Source organism: Malaclemys terrapin, chromosome 2 (assembly GCF_027887155.1).
Source record: "Malaclemys terrapin pileata isolate rMalTer1 chromosome 2, rMalTer1.hap1, whole genome shotgun sequence".
NCBI lineage: Eukaryota > Metazoa > Chordata > Testudines > Emydidae > Malaclemys > Malaclemys terrapin.
Window position 1 is genome coordinate 60,684,014 of NC_071506.1, and position 17,824 is coordinate 60,701,837.

Here is a 17,824-nt window from a genome sequence, read left to right on the forward strand (position 1 = left end):
CTCACTTGCACATTTTCACTGCAAGGCTCAAGCAGGCGTCAGGAGAAGGCCAGGAGCTGCAACAGGTTGAATGTGGGAGATGGAATGTGTGATTCAAATACCCTTCACCTCACCAGGGAGAGGATTTTAAACACTATTGTAAAATTAATTGCTGCCTAAAAGAGTCCTACTCTCTCTCAATATGAGCGACTGAAGAGAGTATTGCAGGAGCTTCATTTTTCTTGCCTTCACCCAACTGTCCCGGTAGGGGATCAGTAGAGCTGAAGTCATTGACGGACTCCTTCCCTATCTAACAATGAACTGTATAACAAGGAAAAAAAGTTATGCTGTTCCATGTTTAATGACTAGTTAAATTGTTAAAATGTATGCTTTAATAGACAATATATGCAACGTGGACAAATTAATGTTATGGGAGTCTGTCAGAACCATCCCTAGGGTACAGCAAATCGGGGTGACTGCCCTGGGCCCTGTGCTTTGGGGAGCCCTATGCTTTGTGAGGAGGTGGGCAGGGAGGTGAGACAGGTGTGTGAGTCGGGGGGGCACAAGGAGGAACCCCTCTCCCCAGCGCCCCCTGCCCGCCTGTGGGCTCTGTCGAGCAGAGGCTCTTCCTCCCTCCCAGTGCCTACCGCTGGTCAGCTGTTTCATGGCATCTGGAGGTGCTGGGGGGAAGGGGCAGGAGCAGGTGTGGAGACTTGGGGGGGGGGAGGGGTGGAGTGGGAGCAGGGGCTGGGGCTGGGGCTGGGTGAAGCTGGCAGGGAGCTCCTCATCTATGTCCTGGCCCTGCAAGCCCCTAGGGATGGCCCTGGTCTTTGTGTTACCATTCCCTGACACTTATGTTTAAATATATAACCTTAATATTGCATTGGTGTTATTTTATGAATTCATTATAGCTCTTTAATGTTAAGAAGGTGAGGTTGAATAAAATGTAATTCATGCTGACCCAAAGCAGGTTGAGAGGGAATATGTTAGAATGTCTCACACAACATGACCACCAGTCCTTTGTTCGGTGTCCAAAGTTCCACAGTGCACATCAAATCAATCAATATTGTCTTGTATCCACCAATAATCATACAAAGGATTGTACACTGTAATACAGTGTGTTGTTTGTATATAAATGTGTGTCACAAATAAAACATTGGGGAGGTGCCCTTAAAAATAAACTCTCTCCCATAATTCCAAGTTGTCCTTTATTTGAAACAAAAAGGGTCTATATATGGGTGTGAGGGAGATTACCATAGCCAGGGACTAGCTCTTCTGTTTCAGGAATATAAATTCTAGTGAAGCTATGCATTCCCTGTTGCCAGGCTCCTTTTGTGCTGCCCAGGGTGTTGGTATCATCAGACCATATGACTCACTTACTTTTTGCAGACTCCTGCAGGCACCCACCAGTGTGAAGTGCTAGGCTTTGCGCACAGCGATGTCTAGCTGCTGGCATGGTTCCTGATGTGCTCCACTGAGTAGGTGGGTTGCACAGGGCCGGTGCAAGGAAGTTTCACGCCCTAGGCGAAACTTCCACCTTGCGCCTCCGCCACCCAGCCCTGCGGCAGCTCCCCGCCGCCACCTCCGCCCTGAGGCTCTCCCCTCCCCTGCCCTGAGACGCCCCCCCTGCGGCAGCTCCCCCCTGGGGAGCTGTGTGGCAGCTCCCCACCCCAGCTCACCTCTGCTCTGCCTCCAAACAGCTGATTGACGCCACAAGCCTGGGAAGCGGGAGAAGTGGAGCAGCGACGGCGTGCTCACGGAGGGGGTGTAGCAGAGGTGAGCTGGGGTGGGGAGCCCTGCGGCAGCTGTCCCCTTGTCTTGAGGCACCCCCGTGGCAGCTTCCCACCCCAGGGCCGCCCAGAGGGGGGGGGCAAGTGGCGCAATTTGCCCCAGGCCCTGGGCCCCGCAGGGGCCCCCATGAGAGTTTTTTGGGGCTCCTGGAGCAGGGTCCTTCACTCATTCCGGGGCCCCCCAAAAACTCTCGTGGGGCCCAGGCCCCCGGAGCTTCTTCTGCTCTGGGTCTTCGGTGGCGGGGGGGTCCTTCCACCCCAGGATCTGCCGCCGAACTGCCCTGAAGACACGCGGCAGGGGGTCCTTCCGCTCCGGGACCCGCCGCCAAAGTGCCGGGTCTTCGGCGGTAATTCGGCGGCGGGGGCCTCCTGCCGCCGAAGACCCCAGGCCCCCTGAATCCTCTGGGCGGCCTTGCCCCGCCCCCCCGGCCTGGGAAGCCGTGCGGCAGCTCCCCACCCCAGCTCACCTCTGCTCCGCCTCCTCCCCGAGCACGCCGCCCCTGCTCTAATTCTCCTCCCCTCCCAGGCTTGCGGTGCCAAACAGCTGATTGGCGCTGCAAGCCTGGGAGGCAGGAGAAGTGGAGTGGCGACAGCGCGCTCGGGGAGGGGGCTGTAAAAAAAAATTGGGGGTACCGCTTTTTGGCGCCCCCAAATCTTGGTGCCCTAGGCAACCGCCTAGTTTGCTTAAATGGTAGCACCGGCCCTGGGGTTGCAGTGGTCACCCCCACTGGACCAGCCCCAGTGCACTGCCCCTGTATGCCTTAATAGACACACACCCTTCATGCTCCTCCTGCAGGGAGGGACTGGCCTGCACAGCTGCTGTGTCCCGCTTGCTGGGAAGGGCTGGGGGTGGGTGTATCTTCATAGCAATTAAAGCTGCCTGCCTTCTGTCTGCTGACTTTGTCTCACTGTGGGGCTGTTTGGGCTAGCTCAATCCTAAGCTCTGAAACCTCCGAGTCGGGAGGGATTCAGAGTTCCCAAATGTCTACACTGTAATGTTACGTCCCCAGTCTGCTGAGCCAGGCCAGCAGGGAATTTAATTGCAGTGTAGAAATACCTCAGAGTGGCTGAAATGGAGGCTCCTGGGTAAGGACTACCGGGAAAGGGAGCCACAAATTTGGAGCACGTCAACTGGACCCCTCCTCCCCAAGCAGCCGCCACCTAGCTGGGGTGGTTGCTAGGAAGACAAGTCATGATATTATGATACTGTCCTCTTCCTTAGACTCTCTTCCTTGTCGGGGTTGGGTGTCTTATTTCTGCTCAGCCCAGTCCTCCAAATGCATACGGCTGTGAATGGGACCTGATCCTTTACACCTTAAATTTATGGGTGTTTTCCCATTGATAGCATGAGCAGGATCTGACTCAGAGTGCCTACTACCAATTCCAGTAAAGTACTGCCGATAGGACTAGTCACAGTATGAGATACTTTGCTTGGAAGAAATGTTTGCAGAAGTGCCTGTCCCAAAGAGATTACAATCTGTCTTTATCTGTACTGTATTGTAAGGCACCATGGGCATTAGATTATAAAGTAATAAATTATGTATACACACACAATTTTTCTAATTCCTGTATAGATAAGAGAAATCTGATAACTGCTCTCTTTAAATTTTAACAATATTTGGTATCACAAGTTAAGTGGTATAGGAGCTAAATAAATGAGTTGTTCAACCCCTAAATGGCAGAAATAAAGCATCTTATTGATCACAAAGAGAACTAAGGCCCCAGTCCAGGAGCGCCGCCAGCTTTTTTGCCGCCCTAGGTGGCGGAAGTTTCCGCCCCCGAAATGCCGATGACGACCGGGGCGGCTGAAGATCCGGCCGCCGCGGTCGCTGCCCCCCAAATGTTAGTGCCCTAGACCGCCTAGGTCGCCTAATGGGTTGCGCCGGCGCTGCCCCAGTCCTATGGTTGTCAGATGTCCAGTTTTTGACCGGAAATTCCAGTTGAAAATGGCACCTGACGGTGTCTGGTGCAGGGGCTGGAGCATAGGGTGGGGCCTCAGGGAGAGGGGGCGGAGCTGGAGTGTCCAGTTTCCAGAAATTGGAAAGTTGGCAACCCTATCCAGTCCTGAAATGACCTATGGACATGTATAGTACTGCACACATTGGGTCTGTGTGTCTGTGTGTTTAAACTAAACCATGTGCATAATTATTTTGCAAGATGAAGGCCTCAGTGTTTAGGCAATCCCCCTGTCTTAGTTTTAGTTTCCTGCCTTTTTCCTTTTTAAAATCATGCTTTATTTCATTTAAATAATTGTACAGTACCAAAGTTTGCAGATGATACTAAACTACTCAAGATAGTTAAGACCAAAGCAGACTGTGAAGAACTTCAAAAAGATCTTACAAAACTAAGTGATTGGGCAATAAAATGGCAAATGAAATTTAATGTGGATAAATGTAAAGTAATGCACATTGGAAAAAATAACCCCAAGTATACATACAATATGATTGGGCTAATTTAGCTACAACTAATCAGGAAAGAGATCTTGGAGTCATCTTGGATAGTTCTCTGAAGACGCCCATGCAGTGTGCAGCGGCAGTCAAAAAAGGAAGTTATTTATTTGTTCCCATAATATAAGAACTAGGGGTCACCAAATGAAATTAATGGGCAGCAGGTTTAAAACAAATAAAAGGAAGTTCTTCACACAGCGCACAGTCAACCTGTGGAACTCCTTGTCTGAGGAGGTTGTGACGGTGAGGACTATAACAGGGTTTAAAAGAGAACTAGATAAAGTCATGGAGGTTAAGTCCATTAATGGCTATTAGTCAGGATGGGTAAGAAATGGTGTCCCTTGCCTCTGTTTGTCAGAGGGTGGAGATGGATGGCAGGAGAGAGATCACTTGATCATTACATGTTAGGTTCACTCCTTCTGGAACACCTGGCATTGGTCACTATCGGTAGATAGGATACTGGGCTGGATGGACCTTTGGTCTGACCCAGCATGGCTGTTCTTATGTTCAGTTAACTAATTAAATAAAAGGTGTAAAAGCATTAGGTACTAAATGCTGTTCATAAAGGATAAAATATTTTATTTAGAGACACCATGAGTTAAAATATTTGTAAAATCCTTACATATGTGATAGAGGCGAATCAGTATATTAAGTGAAACAATTTTTAGAATTTGATCTTTTACATGCTGTTTACTACAGTAGAACTTCGGAGTTATGAACACCAGAGTTACAAACTGACCAGTCAACCACACACCTCATTTGGAACTAGAAGTACACAGTCAGACAGCATCATAAACAAAAAATAAAAAAAAGCAAATACATTACAGTAATGTGTTAAACATAAAGTACTAAAAAAATAAAAGAAAAGCAGCATTATTCTTCTGCGTAGTAAAGTTTCAAAGCTGTTTTAAGTCAATGTTCAGTTGTAAACTTTTGAAAGAAAAACCATAACATTTTGTTCAGAGTTACAAACATTTCAGAGTTACCAACACCTCAGGAATGAATCATAGAATCATAGACTATCAGGGTTGGAAGGGACCTCAGGAGGTCATCTAGTCCAACCCCCTGCTCAAAGCAGGACCAATCCCCAACTAAATCATGGAGGCTGTTCGTAAGTAATGGAGGTTTTATTGTACTTTCATTTCTCTCAGGGTAGACAATAACGATAAATAAGTTTTGTTTTCAATGTCTAGTCATTTCCTCTTTAGTTTTTATAGACTATTTTGCTTGGGTTGCAAACAGTTGGTGTGGGGGACAGACGGAAAATGTGGTTAGAAAAGTTGCTTTTTTTAGACTAGGTTGAACACCTATTATTAGTGTTTGATTTAAATAAAAGGCAAAAAGATAATACCACTTTGACTTTCATAATTAACCTCCCTTCCCCAATACAAAGTACCTTATAACTGAGGAGGCTGATCTTCTGCCTTTTCTTACTCCTAATGCTTTTTTCACAGGAGTAAGGGAGGGTCCTTAGGGCTTCTCTACACTTACAGTGCTGCAGCTGCACCCATGCAGCTGTGGTTCTTAGTGAAGCTATCTACACTGACAGGAGAGCTTTGTCCCTTGGCATAGGTACTCCAACTCCCCAAGAGATGGTAGCCATGTCAATGGGAGATGCTTTCCCATTAATGTAGTGCTGTCTACACCAAGGGCTAGGTTGGTATTACTATTTTGCTCAGGCAATATAAATTTGTACTGTAGACCAAGCCTCAGATTATACATTATATCATACCATATTATGTCAGGCAAATATACATGAAAGGAAGGAAAATCTCCCTAGAGAGAATTTACTTGTTTTTATAGGGGGAAAAACTGTAAGTTTGGCTACCATAATATTGCATCAATAGTCCAGGGCCGGCTCCAGGCACCAGCACAGCAAGCAGGTGCTTGGGGCAGCCAATGAAGAGGGGTGGCACGTCCAGCCCTTCGGTGGCATTTCGGCCGAAGTGCCGCCGATCGTGATCATGGCTTTTTTTTTTTTTTCCTTCACCGCTTGGGGTGGCAAAAACCCTGGAGCCTGCCCTGCAATAGTCAACACCTGTCCTCTCCAAACCTCCATTTCTCTCTCCATTTATTATTGGTAGAAAAGCTGCCCTCACTAAATTTATTACTGCCCCAGACTAGCTTCTTAAATGCTATGAACTAAATTATACTAGACTAGTTGAGTCATGAAAGTGAGATTTGTGTACAGAGGAAACAAGCTTACTCATAAAGTCCCTTCGATAGCTCAGCTGGTAGAGCGGAGGACTGTAGAGGTGTTGCCTGTGGGAATCCTTAGGTCGCTGGTTCGATTCCGGCTCGAAGGAGACATGATTTTGTAGAATCCCTTGTCAGTAACATTTGCCCTAGAAGGGTTGTTTTCCTCCCTCTGCAGACTGTGCGGGTCACGTGCATTTTATTAGTCCTGAGTCACTGGCATGCGAAAGAGCTCCTGAGTGTAAGTGGTTACTGATCACAACCAGCCCCGCTGCCTCCCTGCAAGCGCCAGCCCTAGCAACTAAGGGGGAGAGGGCCGAGGCCTGGGAGCCAAGAGCGGCAGCAGCAGAGCCCGGACAGGGCTGTGAGCTTATTGCGTAGCCCCAGTGGAACAAGCAGCCACTGTTTCCCACCGTGAGGCTTGGCGGGAGGGAAAACTCACTCCCCCAGCATGCAGCGCGCTATGTCCAGCCTCCCCGCTCCGGGTCCATCCCTGTCTGGCTCTATGCCCCGCCTCCTCCTTCCCTACTGGTCGCACCCCTTTCCCCGCTGGCGCGGTGCCCCGCCTCGATCTCGTGCGGCCCCCACAGCCAATGGGGTTGCAGTCCGCGTGCGCAGATTCAAACGGTGACTCTGGAAGGAGGCTGGGCGCGAGATTCGGCGGCACGGACAAAACCAGCAGCGAGTGTGGCAGCGGCGGAGCAGCTGGAGAGGCGCGGCCGGGACGGGCACGGGGGAAGCCGCGGCGGCGGGGGACGCAGCTGGAGCCGGGGCCGTTGTGACGGGGCCTTGGAGCCGCAGTTTGGACCCGGACAAGAAGCGTCCGCAGCCCCCGATCCTGTCCCCACAGCCGGGCCGGGCTAAGCCATGTTCTGTGTGCGGGGGGCCGGGCCAGGCCGGGGCTAGGAGCTGCTGCCGGTGGAGGCGGTGGGGTTAGATGCGCTGGAGTCTCCGGGAGCGGTAGAGGGAGCCGTCCCCTCCCCCTCCCCCCGGACGGTGTGTGACGGGGACGGGCGCCACGACCGGCACAGACTCCCGAGCCCGTGCGTGAGCCCCGGGGCAGCGTGAGGAGCCCGGGCGGGGAGCCGCGCAGCTCTGTTCGCCAGCCCGCCTCCGCCCCCTCCCTATGGTGCGCCTAGAGGATGGCGAAGAGACCGCGCAGGTGAGTAACGCCCCCGACTGGCCGGCCCGCCTGCCCTGGCTCAGGTATCTCCGGGTCTTGGTCCCAAATCCCTGCTCCCTCCCCGGTCTCAGCGCTTTCTGTCTTCCGCGCCCAGGTGGTACCTGTCCCCTGCACTCCCCGCCGGGTCCGCTCTCCGCTGTGGGGCAGGTAAGTCCGCCCTGCCCCCATCCCTCGTCCCCCTTCATCTTTCTCCCCAGACCAGAGGCGCAGACTCTCCTTTTACCCAGTTGACCTTCCCCGTGCTCAGTTGTCACTGCCCACTCTCCGCGCCCCGCAGCGGTCCCCATCCCATCTGCATCACCCCCATCTGCTGTCACCCGCCTGTCACTACGCAGGTGTTCCCTGACTTTTCCATCTTCGCTGCATGTTGGATCCCCCAGGAGTCGCTGCATCCATGTCTTTCCCATGTTACCCCGTACCCCAGATATAAAGGTAACTTCATCTTCTCTTTTCCCGCAGGTAATACACTTCCCACACAATAGTTGTTTTTGTCACTTTTCCCTACTTCTTCCATAACCTTCCTGATCCTTTCCCTCTCTGCTTTCACACACATCTGATGGGAAGCTAGGCTTGACCATAACCAACCATGTGCTTTTAATATTCTTTGTCTTCACTAATTCCTAATTTTTTTAAAAAACACAGACTGTTTCTCTAGTCCTGGCATGTCCACTGATTGAAAGAAAGCTATATGGGGTTCTTTCTCTCTAGCTGGGGATCTATGAGAGAAAGTGTGTTTATTCAGTTGCAAACATTGAGAGCTGTTCTAGATAAATCCTCAATTTTGCAGGAGCCTGTGTGTTTCCTAAAAATTCAGATTTTGAATATAAAATGAAACTAAAGGTATTAATATAGTTACTGCTGTCTTCAGTATTTTTCTAGCTGTGGACTTCCGTAGTGTTACTTGTTTTTTAAAAAATAAATTTTTGAAAACTGATAAGGAAATACAGAAGGGGATTTACAAGGTTGATAAAGGAAGAGCAGGGTAAATGGTTAATATTAGTTATGAAAACTATTAGGTTTTGACCTTCCACACTATTTGGAGGTTGCTGTGGATTCGTATTGTGCATAGGAGTGAAGAAATTATAGTTTGGTGGTTGCTACATAAGAATCTGATACTGTATTTTTCTTCCTGAGGAGATCAGGTTTATTACAAGTACGCTATAAATTCATAGTTTTTGTTGAAAAACTGCAGTGGGGGAGGAAAGTAATATGTTTGCCCTGTAATTGTTTCAAGGAACACACAAATATCTGAGAAACTAGAGATGATCAACTACCTTAATATAGGTATCATATAACATCAGAAATTCCATCGACAATATTGTACCCAGTATACCATCTGGAGCTTCTCTCTTTTTCCAACAGAAGTTGGTCCACTAAAAGTTATTACCTCATCCACCTTGTTTCTCTGGCATTTAGGAGCTAAGCAAGACTTGCTAGTCTTTCTGTAAGTGCTAACAGGCTGTCAGTGAATATTGAATTGTGAAGAATTTACATTTCTTGCTAGATAATTAAAATAGTTGTGCATAGAGGATGAACTCATCTGCTACAGATTGGTAACACCAGAACAAAAATTATATGTTGGCATATAACAACACGACCTGAAAGAATGGGTGTAAACTGCTTTTGGGATTGCTAATTTAGTACAGAAGTAAGGAGGCATCTTGATCTTTGAGTTCCAGGTAGGTATAATATTGTCTTTGATTTTTAAAATGAGAGAAGTTTTCATTTCTTAATGCATCTGCAAACTCTTCAGCTTCATAATAAAAAGGGACACTGAAGCCTAGAATCTTAATTTAAAAAGTCTTTTGACTATTAGAATTGAATTATTGAGATTTAACTTATGTACACCTCTACCCCGATATAACGCTGTCCTCGGGAGCCAAAAAAATCTTACTGTGAAATAGGTGAAACTGTGTTGCATCGAACTTTCTTTGATCTGTCGGAGTGTGCAGCCCTCTCCCCCCCCCCCCTCTCCCCACCACTCCCCGGAGCACTGCTTTACCGTGTTATATCTGAATTCGTGTTATAGCGGGTCGCCTTCTATCTGGGTAGAGGTGTATTTTGTTTACTCTTTCAAACAGCTTGGTGAAATTAAATGGCTCCGTTTCACTTTGTTTTCATGCACTAATTCAGTAAAGTTTCAGTTCACAACACTACAGAGGAATGATCAAGTAAATTGTAATCACTGAAATTTTAAAAAATCCATTCATATTAGGTTGTGAGGGTTTTTTTAAACTACTTTTTGATTACTTAAGCACATATGTAATTTTTGGACCTAACCTGTTTGTGTCCTAGTCTAAGCAAATCTATACGCTACAAATTCCTGTTTGTTTTCAGACTGAGATGGGTGGGGTACAAAAAATTTTAATATGTGGACTCTAGTGTAGATACTCTTCTCTCTGTGAAATGTAAACAATCTTTGGACTGCGTAGAATGCATTTGTCTTTTTGTAGAACGTTCAAGTGAATAGTTCTTAACTGCCACTGTAGGCAGGGCTGTGTATATCTTGAACTGCTGAGGAATCCACTGCTGGCTGTGATATGCTCCATTTCCAGAATCTAGATATTATTTTAAAAAAATTGTTCCTAGCACACGGTAGCCAAGAGAACCTTAAATATATAAAACAAATGTAAGAAGATTCTCTGTGGTCTTCCTGAGGCTGTAGACATAATAATGCTCCAAAGATGTCACCTGCCCCATTCACCTCAGTGATGTTAATTCTGATTTTTAATTGACAGTTTAGATGTAAGCATTGTACATTATTTTAGTGCTGTCTGTTTTAATAGAAACATCCAACTAATATTATTGCATAATTCCATGTTATCGCCCACATCTGGTGTCAAAAGTGCCAACTGTGCCCTACCACTTGCCAAAACATCCAGCTTTACTCATAGAAACTTCTACAGTGTGACTTTTGTTTGTTAAAAACAAACACGCACCCATCCATCCCGTGGTCTACTGGGAATGTAGGGTAGTGTAAATTATATTGAGTTTAATATCAAATAACAATTGATTATATTCATTTTCATATTTCATTTGAGAAAAAAATTACATTTTAAAAATATATCAAAGTTGCTCCAGAGTTTTCTATTCACCGTACTAGAATGCCACAGCGACCAGGAACTGTGGTGTTGCTACATAATTTTTGTCAGGCTTTTCACAGAGTGTACTGATTCTTGGCTATAATTCAAATACAGATAAGCTTTAGTTTTTTTTATTGCCTTTCAAAACAGTATTGTATTAAATAGTTTGACCCAGAAATGGTAGTATTTAAAGGTGTAGATTAGTAAGACTAGTGTCTCTGGACCAGTGGGTTGTGTGTGTTGGGCAGTGTTAAAACAGGAAGAGATACTTCAAGACGTATGCTTTGTTTGCTCTGTCACCACTATTTTGCAGGTGGCCTAAGCACAAAGCTTTCTGTTCTTTCAAGTCAGAATAATCTTTAAGGGGTTAATATTAGAGGTTATTATCAAGTGTTCATTGTAAACCATTTAAACAGCAAGATATTTGCTTATTAATTATGAATATTTTAAAAATTAATGTTGGTAAAATAGTCATTCAAACGTAAAGCATTTAAAGGATGCCTTTTTGATGTGGGAAATGAGAAAAATGAGATTAACTGTACTGTAACATAATTGGGAGAACTATACAAAACAGTATCTTATTGTCTATTTCATTACCTGATTCAGATGAATTGGCCCTTTTTCGGCAGCCTACTCTTTGTAATAGCTTTAGACTCCTTTTGTGAGTTGTTAACTTAATTTTGGTCCACTATGCAGTGCTTAAATTACGGAGATCATGTTCACAGAGTGTAACCACATAGAGACAATTGAGTTGTAATTTTAAGTGTACTTTGTGGCTTACTTGAGGTGAAAAAGGGTAGTATCAACATGCAATTGCTGAGCCTGAGTGTAGAGGTGGAGTGTGTGTGTGAGGGTAGAGGTGTGGGCAGGGAGAAAAAAGAAATTAAGGCTTGGGGTACCACTTTCAAAAGCACTTAGGAGACTAAATCCCATTAAAAGCCAAATGGATTTATGTTGAAAGTCAATAGGACTTATGTCCTATTGAAAGCTGTATCCAAAACCTTAAGTCTTTTTTCTTTACAACTTTGGGTACAACTTTCCTAAGAACCTAAGAGAGTTAGGTTTCAAAGTTCCATTGACTTCAAACGTATGTACTTTTTTTTTATATTTGACTATTAATGGGACTTAGATGCTTTTGAAAATTTTTGAATTTTCTTTTTTATAGACTGGATATTTCTTATTACAGTAAAATTGAAAAACAAATAAGGACAGCATGATTATTTTACAGTGATCACTTTGAGTGTAATCTACTTTCATAAGTAGTGGGAAGGATTTGTTATAGATCATTAAACATGTATATTTGTGATTAAAAAAATCAAAGTACTTTTAGTGACAAATTAAAAGCGGGAAAATAATGCAGTTGTAAAGGAGGGGGGGAAAGAATGAGTTAAACCATTGTGTGCTCCTCTGTGTAACTGAGTTTGTTCGCAAAGTGAAGGTTGTGAAGTATTATACCACTTCTCCAGTAGATGGAGCATACTCAACACGAAGGCACAAAGGTCACTACCTGTTTCTACCATTTCTTTCCTCTGACTATCAGGTAAGGAGCTCAGCACTGTAGTTTCAGTTCTGCTTGCTCAGCTAAATTTTGTCCATCTGATATTATACTTCGTCATTAGTTTTTGTATTTTTCTTTTATTTTTGAAAGGAACCCCTACTCATGGTCTCAGTTTGACTTTTCAGGATTCCATTGGATTTTTTTTTCTTTTGCTTGGCTCTTATTTTTTCTTAAGTTGACCCCTAGATAAGCGTGTATATCTCATAATTTTTTCCTGCCTCCCATCTTCAGAGACTGAATTATTCCTCTGCAGCTCTTCCATTCTAAGATTCACAGTAAGAAGGTTCAGGCTTGGTTGTGTGCTCTGATACGCTGGTTACTGCTTGTTGCAAGCATTTTATCTAGGTTCCGATATGGACATTGTATAGCAGAGTGTATTTTTGTGGGTCTGGATTTAGTGATCATGAAAGGATTAAAGAAAAAAAAAAAGAATCTAGAAGACATTGCTTCCACTAGAGTAACATCCTTAGATTAAACAAAGCGGGGCACCTGCCATAACTCATAGTGTGACTGTCATATACTCTATTAAATTCCTAAGTATTTTTTTTTTAAAGTACATACTTTAATTGGTGTTTTAACCTAGAACTTGCACTTGTGTACATCAAAGTACATGTCATAGCATGTCTGTGTGAATTAAGAAAGTTGAAACATGGCATTAATCTGTGGATTTACTAGACTAGAAAACCATTTTGTTATGGCCCTAATGCACCTAGTTATTTGCTATGCCTCGCTGACACATTGTTGGATGCTATGTTTAAAAAAAGCCTAAATAGTGAGGTTAAGCAAATCTTTTGCTTCAGTTTAAGTTTTTAGAAATTTTCTGCCTATTCCTCACAATATATAGTTCTGCAAAATTGACTAGGTACCTTGTGGGGTTTATTACTTACCTTTGAAGCATAGGATATGAAGTGGAAGGATACTATACTGGATAAGACAATGTTCTGACTTTGTTCGTACAAATTTTATACTTCATTCTATATATCTTCCAGAGATGCACCAGATGCACAGATTACAACCAAAATCCTCTCTGGTTTCTTGAATTATTGGTGGTCAGTATTAATTTAAAATATATTTCTAGTTTGTTTAAACTGTTCTGTTTGTTTAAACCTGCAGTGAGGAAGAAGATGACAACCTTCAGTATGCAGATCATGACTATGAAGTACCACAGCAAAAAGGGTTGAAGAAGATATGTAACAGAGTAAAATGGACACGCGATGAGGTAATACTTGACCAGATAACTTGACTTTTTATATCCTACCAAAATGCTATATTTCTCAGCTGATATTATGTCTTTACAGGATGAGAAGCTAAAGAAGCTGGTAGAACAAAATGGTACAGATGATTGGACTTTCATTGCTAGTCATCTACAAGTAAGTGTGAAGTATAATTTTTTTAATGAAAGGGTCTACCATGATATGTCTAATTTGGAGATGACTGGCTATGAAGCAGTTTATATGGGGAGGCATACATGACTGCTATATTTGACTATTCTATGGATACCCGTAACTTGGGCTGGGACAGCCAAGTCCCAAACCCTCGAGGCTTATTGAGTAAGACCAAGACTTTGACTTCCTATTAATTTCAGGAGTGAAGCCAGCAGCTTGTGAAGCACCAGTGTGCTATGCTCATGTCTGCCATTATATCTGAAGTGGGTTGCTGCATTCTGAATCATTTGCAGTCTTCATGTGGGGTTACAGTCAAGTCCATGTTGTGGATTGAAGTAGCTTAACTAGGAGGTGATAAAAGTGCAAATCAATCAAAATCCTCCTTTCAGATGTGAAAGGAAAAAGAGGTTAGTTTTTTGACCAAAGGAGGATTCTTTATCATTGTGGCAATCTGTGTCCGGGAGCTATGAGGAAACCACCTCAAACCTAAGGCTTTGTACCAATTTGGCAACCTGTGGTCTTACTCCCTCAGTTGATAGGGTTAGCGTAATATCCAGTTTCCAATCCTCTCCCCCACCCCCTTCCTACTAAAATCCCTCCACCTGTTTTGTGGAGTTGAGTTTAAACTAGCAGCTTTATCCATCTGAGGATCTTTTCCACGCATTGGGATATGGTGGTGGGCTGCATTAATGGAGAATAACTGCCACGTGCATATTGATGGCACTGAAGTCCATGGCTTCTTATTTTTCCCAATTTTCCTCATGATGACGAGGGGGAGAGAGTGAGTATTGAGTCTTGTGGGCTATGGCATGATCAGTCTGGGTGAGGCAGAGCTGGTGTTCATTTTGGTATTGGGATTTGTGTGGCAAACAAATGAATAGAATGAGTACTTTCTGATATTGCATGTCAAAAGCACCATATGGTCACTGGTGTCAAGTGACAGATCTACACAGTACTGTAAGCTTAGGGTAAATTTACAGTCCGGGTAGATAGTCTTGCACTAGCGCAGCATGAGCTAGTGCATTAACAATAGCAGTGTGGATGTTGTGGTTCAGGCTGGGGCTCAGGCTCTGAAGCACACCCAACCCTCTAGGCTTCAAATTCAGAGCCTCAACGTCCACACAGCTATCTTTAACATGCTAGCTCAGGGGTCGGCAACCTTTCAGAAGTGGTGTGCAGAGTCTTCATTTACTCACTGTAATTTAAGGTTTCGCGTGCCAGTAATATAGTTTAACGTTTTTAGAAGGTCTTTCTATAAGTCTATAATATATAACTAAACTATTGTTGTATGTAAACTATTGTTGTATGTAAAGTAAATAACTTTTTTAAAATGTGTAAGAAGCTTCATTTAAAATTAAATTAAAATGCAGAGCCCCCCCAGACCGATGGCCAGGACCCGGGCAGTGTGAGTGCCACTGAAAATCAGCTCGCGTGTCGCCTTTGGCGAATTTGTGTGGTACTCTTCTGGAATGTGATTGTGATTGATCCAGGATGATGAAGATGACAGTGCTGCTGGAATTTGGGTGCCACTACCTTCTCAGTGACTTCACTAAGAAAACGAGGGTTTGGAATATATTCAATAAATGTCAAGGTTATTGATGCCAAGAGCAGATTTCATGGTTGACTAATCTTTGCCTTTTAAAGTGATAGTAATAGTTAACCTTTTGAAGGCATTGATGCTTTTAGTTCTATTGCTGGTGGGGGAGTGGCACTGTATGTGAAAGAAACTATAGAGTCAAACGAAGTAAAAAATGTAAATGAACCAAACTGTACCATAGAATCTCTATTGGTAGTAATTCCATGCTTGAAGAATAAGAATATAGCAGTAGGGATATACTACTGACCAGGATGGTGATAATGACTGAAATTATCACCATCCTCAGTGAGATCAGAGAGACTATAAAAATAAAAAACTTAATAATAATGGGGGATTTCAGCTATCCCCATATTGACTGGGTACATGTCACCTCAGGAGGGGATGCAGAGATAAAGTTTCCTGGCACTTTAAATGGCTGATTCTTGGAGCAGCTAGTCCTGGAACCCAGAAGAGGAGAGGCAATTCTTGCTTTAGATTTAAGTGGAGCACAGGATCTGGTCCAAGAGGTGAATATAGCTGAACCACTTGGTAATAGTGACCATAACATAGTAAAACTTAATATCCTGGAGGGGTGGGGGGGAGGGAAGAGGGAGAAAACACCAAAGCAGCCCACCACAGTAGCATTTAATTTCAGAAAGGAGAGCACCACAAAAATGTGGAAGTTAGTGAAACAGAAATTAAAAGGTACAGTGCCAAAAGTGAAATCTCTGCAAGCTGTATGGAAACTTTTTAGACATCATAATAGAAGCTCAATTTAATTGTATATCTCAAATTAAAAAACATAGTAAGAAGACCAAAAAAGTGCCACCATGGCCAAACAACCAAGTATAAGAAGCAGCTAGAGGCAAAAGGCATCTTTAAAAAGTGGAAGTATAAAATTATAATTAGGAAGGCCAAAAAAGAATTTGAACACCTAGCCAAGGACTCAGAAAATAATTTTTTTTTTTTTTTAAACTGTTAAGTACATCCAAAGCAGGAAACCTACTAAACAACTAGTGGGGCCATTGGACGATTGAGATGCTAAAGGAGCACTCAAGATGAGGTAATCGCAGAAAAACTACATGAATTCTTTGCATCGGTCCTCACAGCTGAGGATGTGAGGGAGATTCCCCAACCTGAGCCATTCTTTTTAGGTGACAAATCTGAGGAATTGTCCCAGATTGAGGCTTCATTAGAGGAGGTTTTGGAACAAATTGATAAATTAAACAGTAATAAGTCACCAGAACCAGATGGTATTCATCCGACAATTCTGAAGGAACTCAGATGTGAAATTGCACAATTACTAACTGTGGTGTGTATAACCTATCATTTAAATCAGCTTCTGTACCAGATGACTGGAGAATAGCTAATGTATGCCAATTTTTTAAAAAGGCTCCAGAGGCAATACCGGCTATTACAGGCCAGTAAGCCTAGCTTCAGTAGGGGGCAAAGTGGTTGAAACTGTAGTAAAGAACACAATTATCAGACACATAGATCAACACGATTTGTTGGGGGAAGAATCAACGTGGTTTCTGTAAAGGGAAATCGTGCCTCACCAATCTACTTGAATTCTTAGAGGGTGCCATAAAGCATGTGGACAAGGGGGATCCAGTGGATATAGTGTACTTAGATTTTCAGAAAGCCTTTGACAAGGTCCCTCACCAAAGGCTCTTAAGCAAAGTAAGCTGTAAACGGATAAGAGAAAAGATCTCTCCTGGATCAGTAACTGGTTAAAAGATAGGAAACAAATGGTAGGAATAGATAGCTAGTTTTCAGAATGGAGAGGTGTCCCCCAGGGGTCTGTGCTGGGACCAGTACTGTTCAACATATTCATAAATGATCTGGAAACAGGGGTAAACAGTGAGGTGGCAACATTTGCAGATGATACAAAACTACTCAAGATAGTTGAAGTCCAAAGCAGACTGTGAAAACAAAGGGATCTTACAAAACTGGGTGACTGGGGAACAAAATGGCAGATGAAATTCAATGCACATTGGAAAACATAATCCCAACTATACATATAAAATGATGGGGTCTAAAGAAAGAGATCTTGGAATCACTGTGGATAGTTCTCTGAAAACATTGGCTCAATGTGTAACGGCAGTTAAAAAAGCAAACAGAATGTTGGGAATCATTAAGAAAGGGATAGATTGGGGTGGACAAACTCTTTGGCCCGAGGGACACATCTGGGTATAGAAATTGTATGGCGGGCTATGAATACTCACTAAATTGGGGTTGGGGTGTGGGTGGGGGTGAGGGTTCTGGCTGTGGGCACAGGCTCTGGGGTGGGGCCAGAAATGAGGAGTTCAGGGTGTGGGAGGGGGCTCTGGGGTGGAGCGGGTGAGGGTGCAGGCTGGGGATGAGAGGTCTGGGCTGTAGGAGGGTGCTCCAAGCTGGGACTGAGGGGTTTGGAGGGCGGGAGGGGGATTGGGGCATGGGGGTGAGGGCTGGGGGTGCAGGCTCTGAGGTAGGACTGAGGATGAGGGGTTTGGAGTGCAAGAGGGTGCTCTAGGCTGGGACTGAGGGGGATCAGGGCTGGGGTTTGGGCGTTGAGGAAGGCTCATGGGTGCAGGCTCCGGGCAGTGCTTACCTCAAGCAGCTCCCAGAAGCAGCGGCATGTGCACCCA

At 44.4% G+C, this 17,824-nt stretch overlaps 1 protein-coding gene, 1 long non-coding RNA gene and 1 other non-coding gene across 4 annotated transcripts in view; 2 read left to right on the top strand and 1 right to left on the bottom strand.

Annotated features, from left to right (window-relative positions):
• Window positions 1–6,743, bottom strand: part of LOC128831649 (uncharacterized) — a 23,479-nt gene extending 16,736 nt beyond the window's left edge. The window contains exon 1 of the long non-coding RNA XR_008443834.1: window positions 6,423–6,743. This is a non-coding gene — a long non-coding RNA (uncharacterized LOC128831649). The remainder of the gene's footprint in view (window positions 1–6,422) is intronic.
• TRNAY-GUA (transfer RNA tyrosine (anticodon GUA)) lies at window positions 6,433–6,522 on the top strand. Its single transcript is given in 2 exon segments — window positions 6,433–6,469; window positions 6,487–6,522. It is a non-coding gene; the product is annotated as a tRNA-Tyr (tRNA).
• Window positions 6,744–7,292: 549 nt separating the features above from the next.
• MYBL1 (MYB proto-oncogene like 1) overlaps window positions 7,293–17,824 on the top strand; it is a 42,563-nt gene continuing 32,031 nt past the window's right edge. For both annotated transcript variants that reach the window (XM_054018975.1, XM_054018976.1), the window contains exons 1-3: window positions 7,293–7,574; window positions 13,350–13,455; window positions 13,535–13,606. In XM_054018975.1, coding sequence (XP_053874950.1) covers window positions 7,555–7,574; window positions 13,350–13,455; window positions 13,535–13,606 — 198 coding nt within the window. In that variant the 5' untranslated portion in view covers window positions 7,293–7,554. The remainder of the gene's footprint in view (window positions 7,575–13,349; window positions 13,456–13,534; window positions 13,607–17,824) is intronic.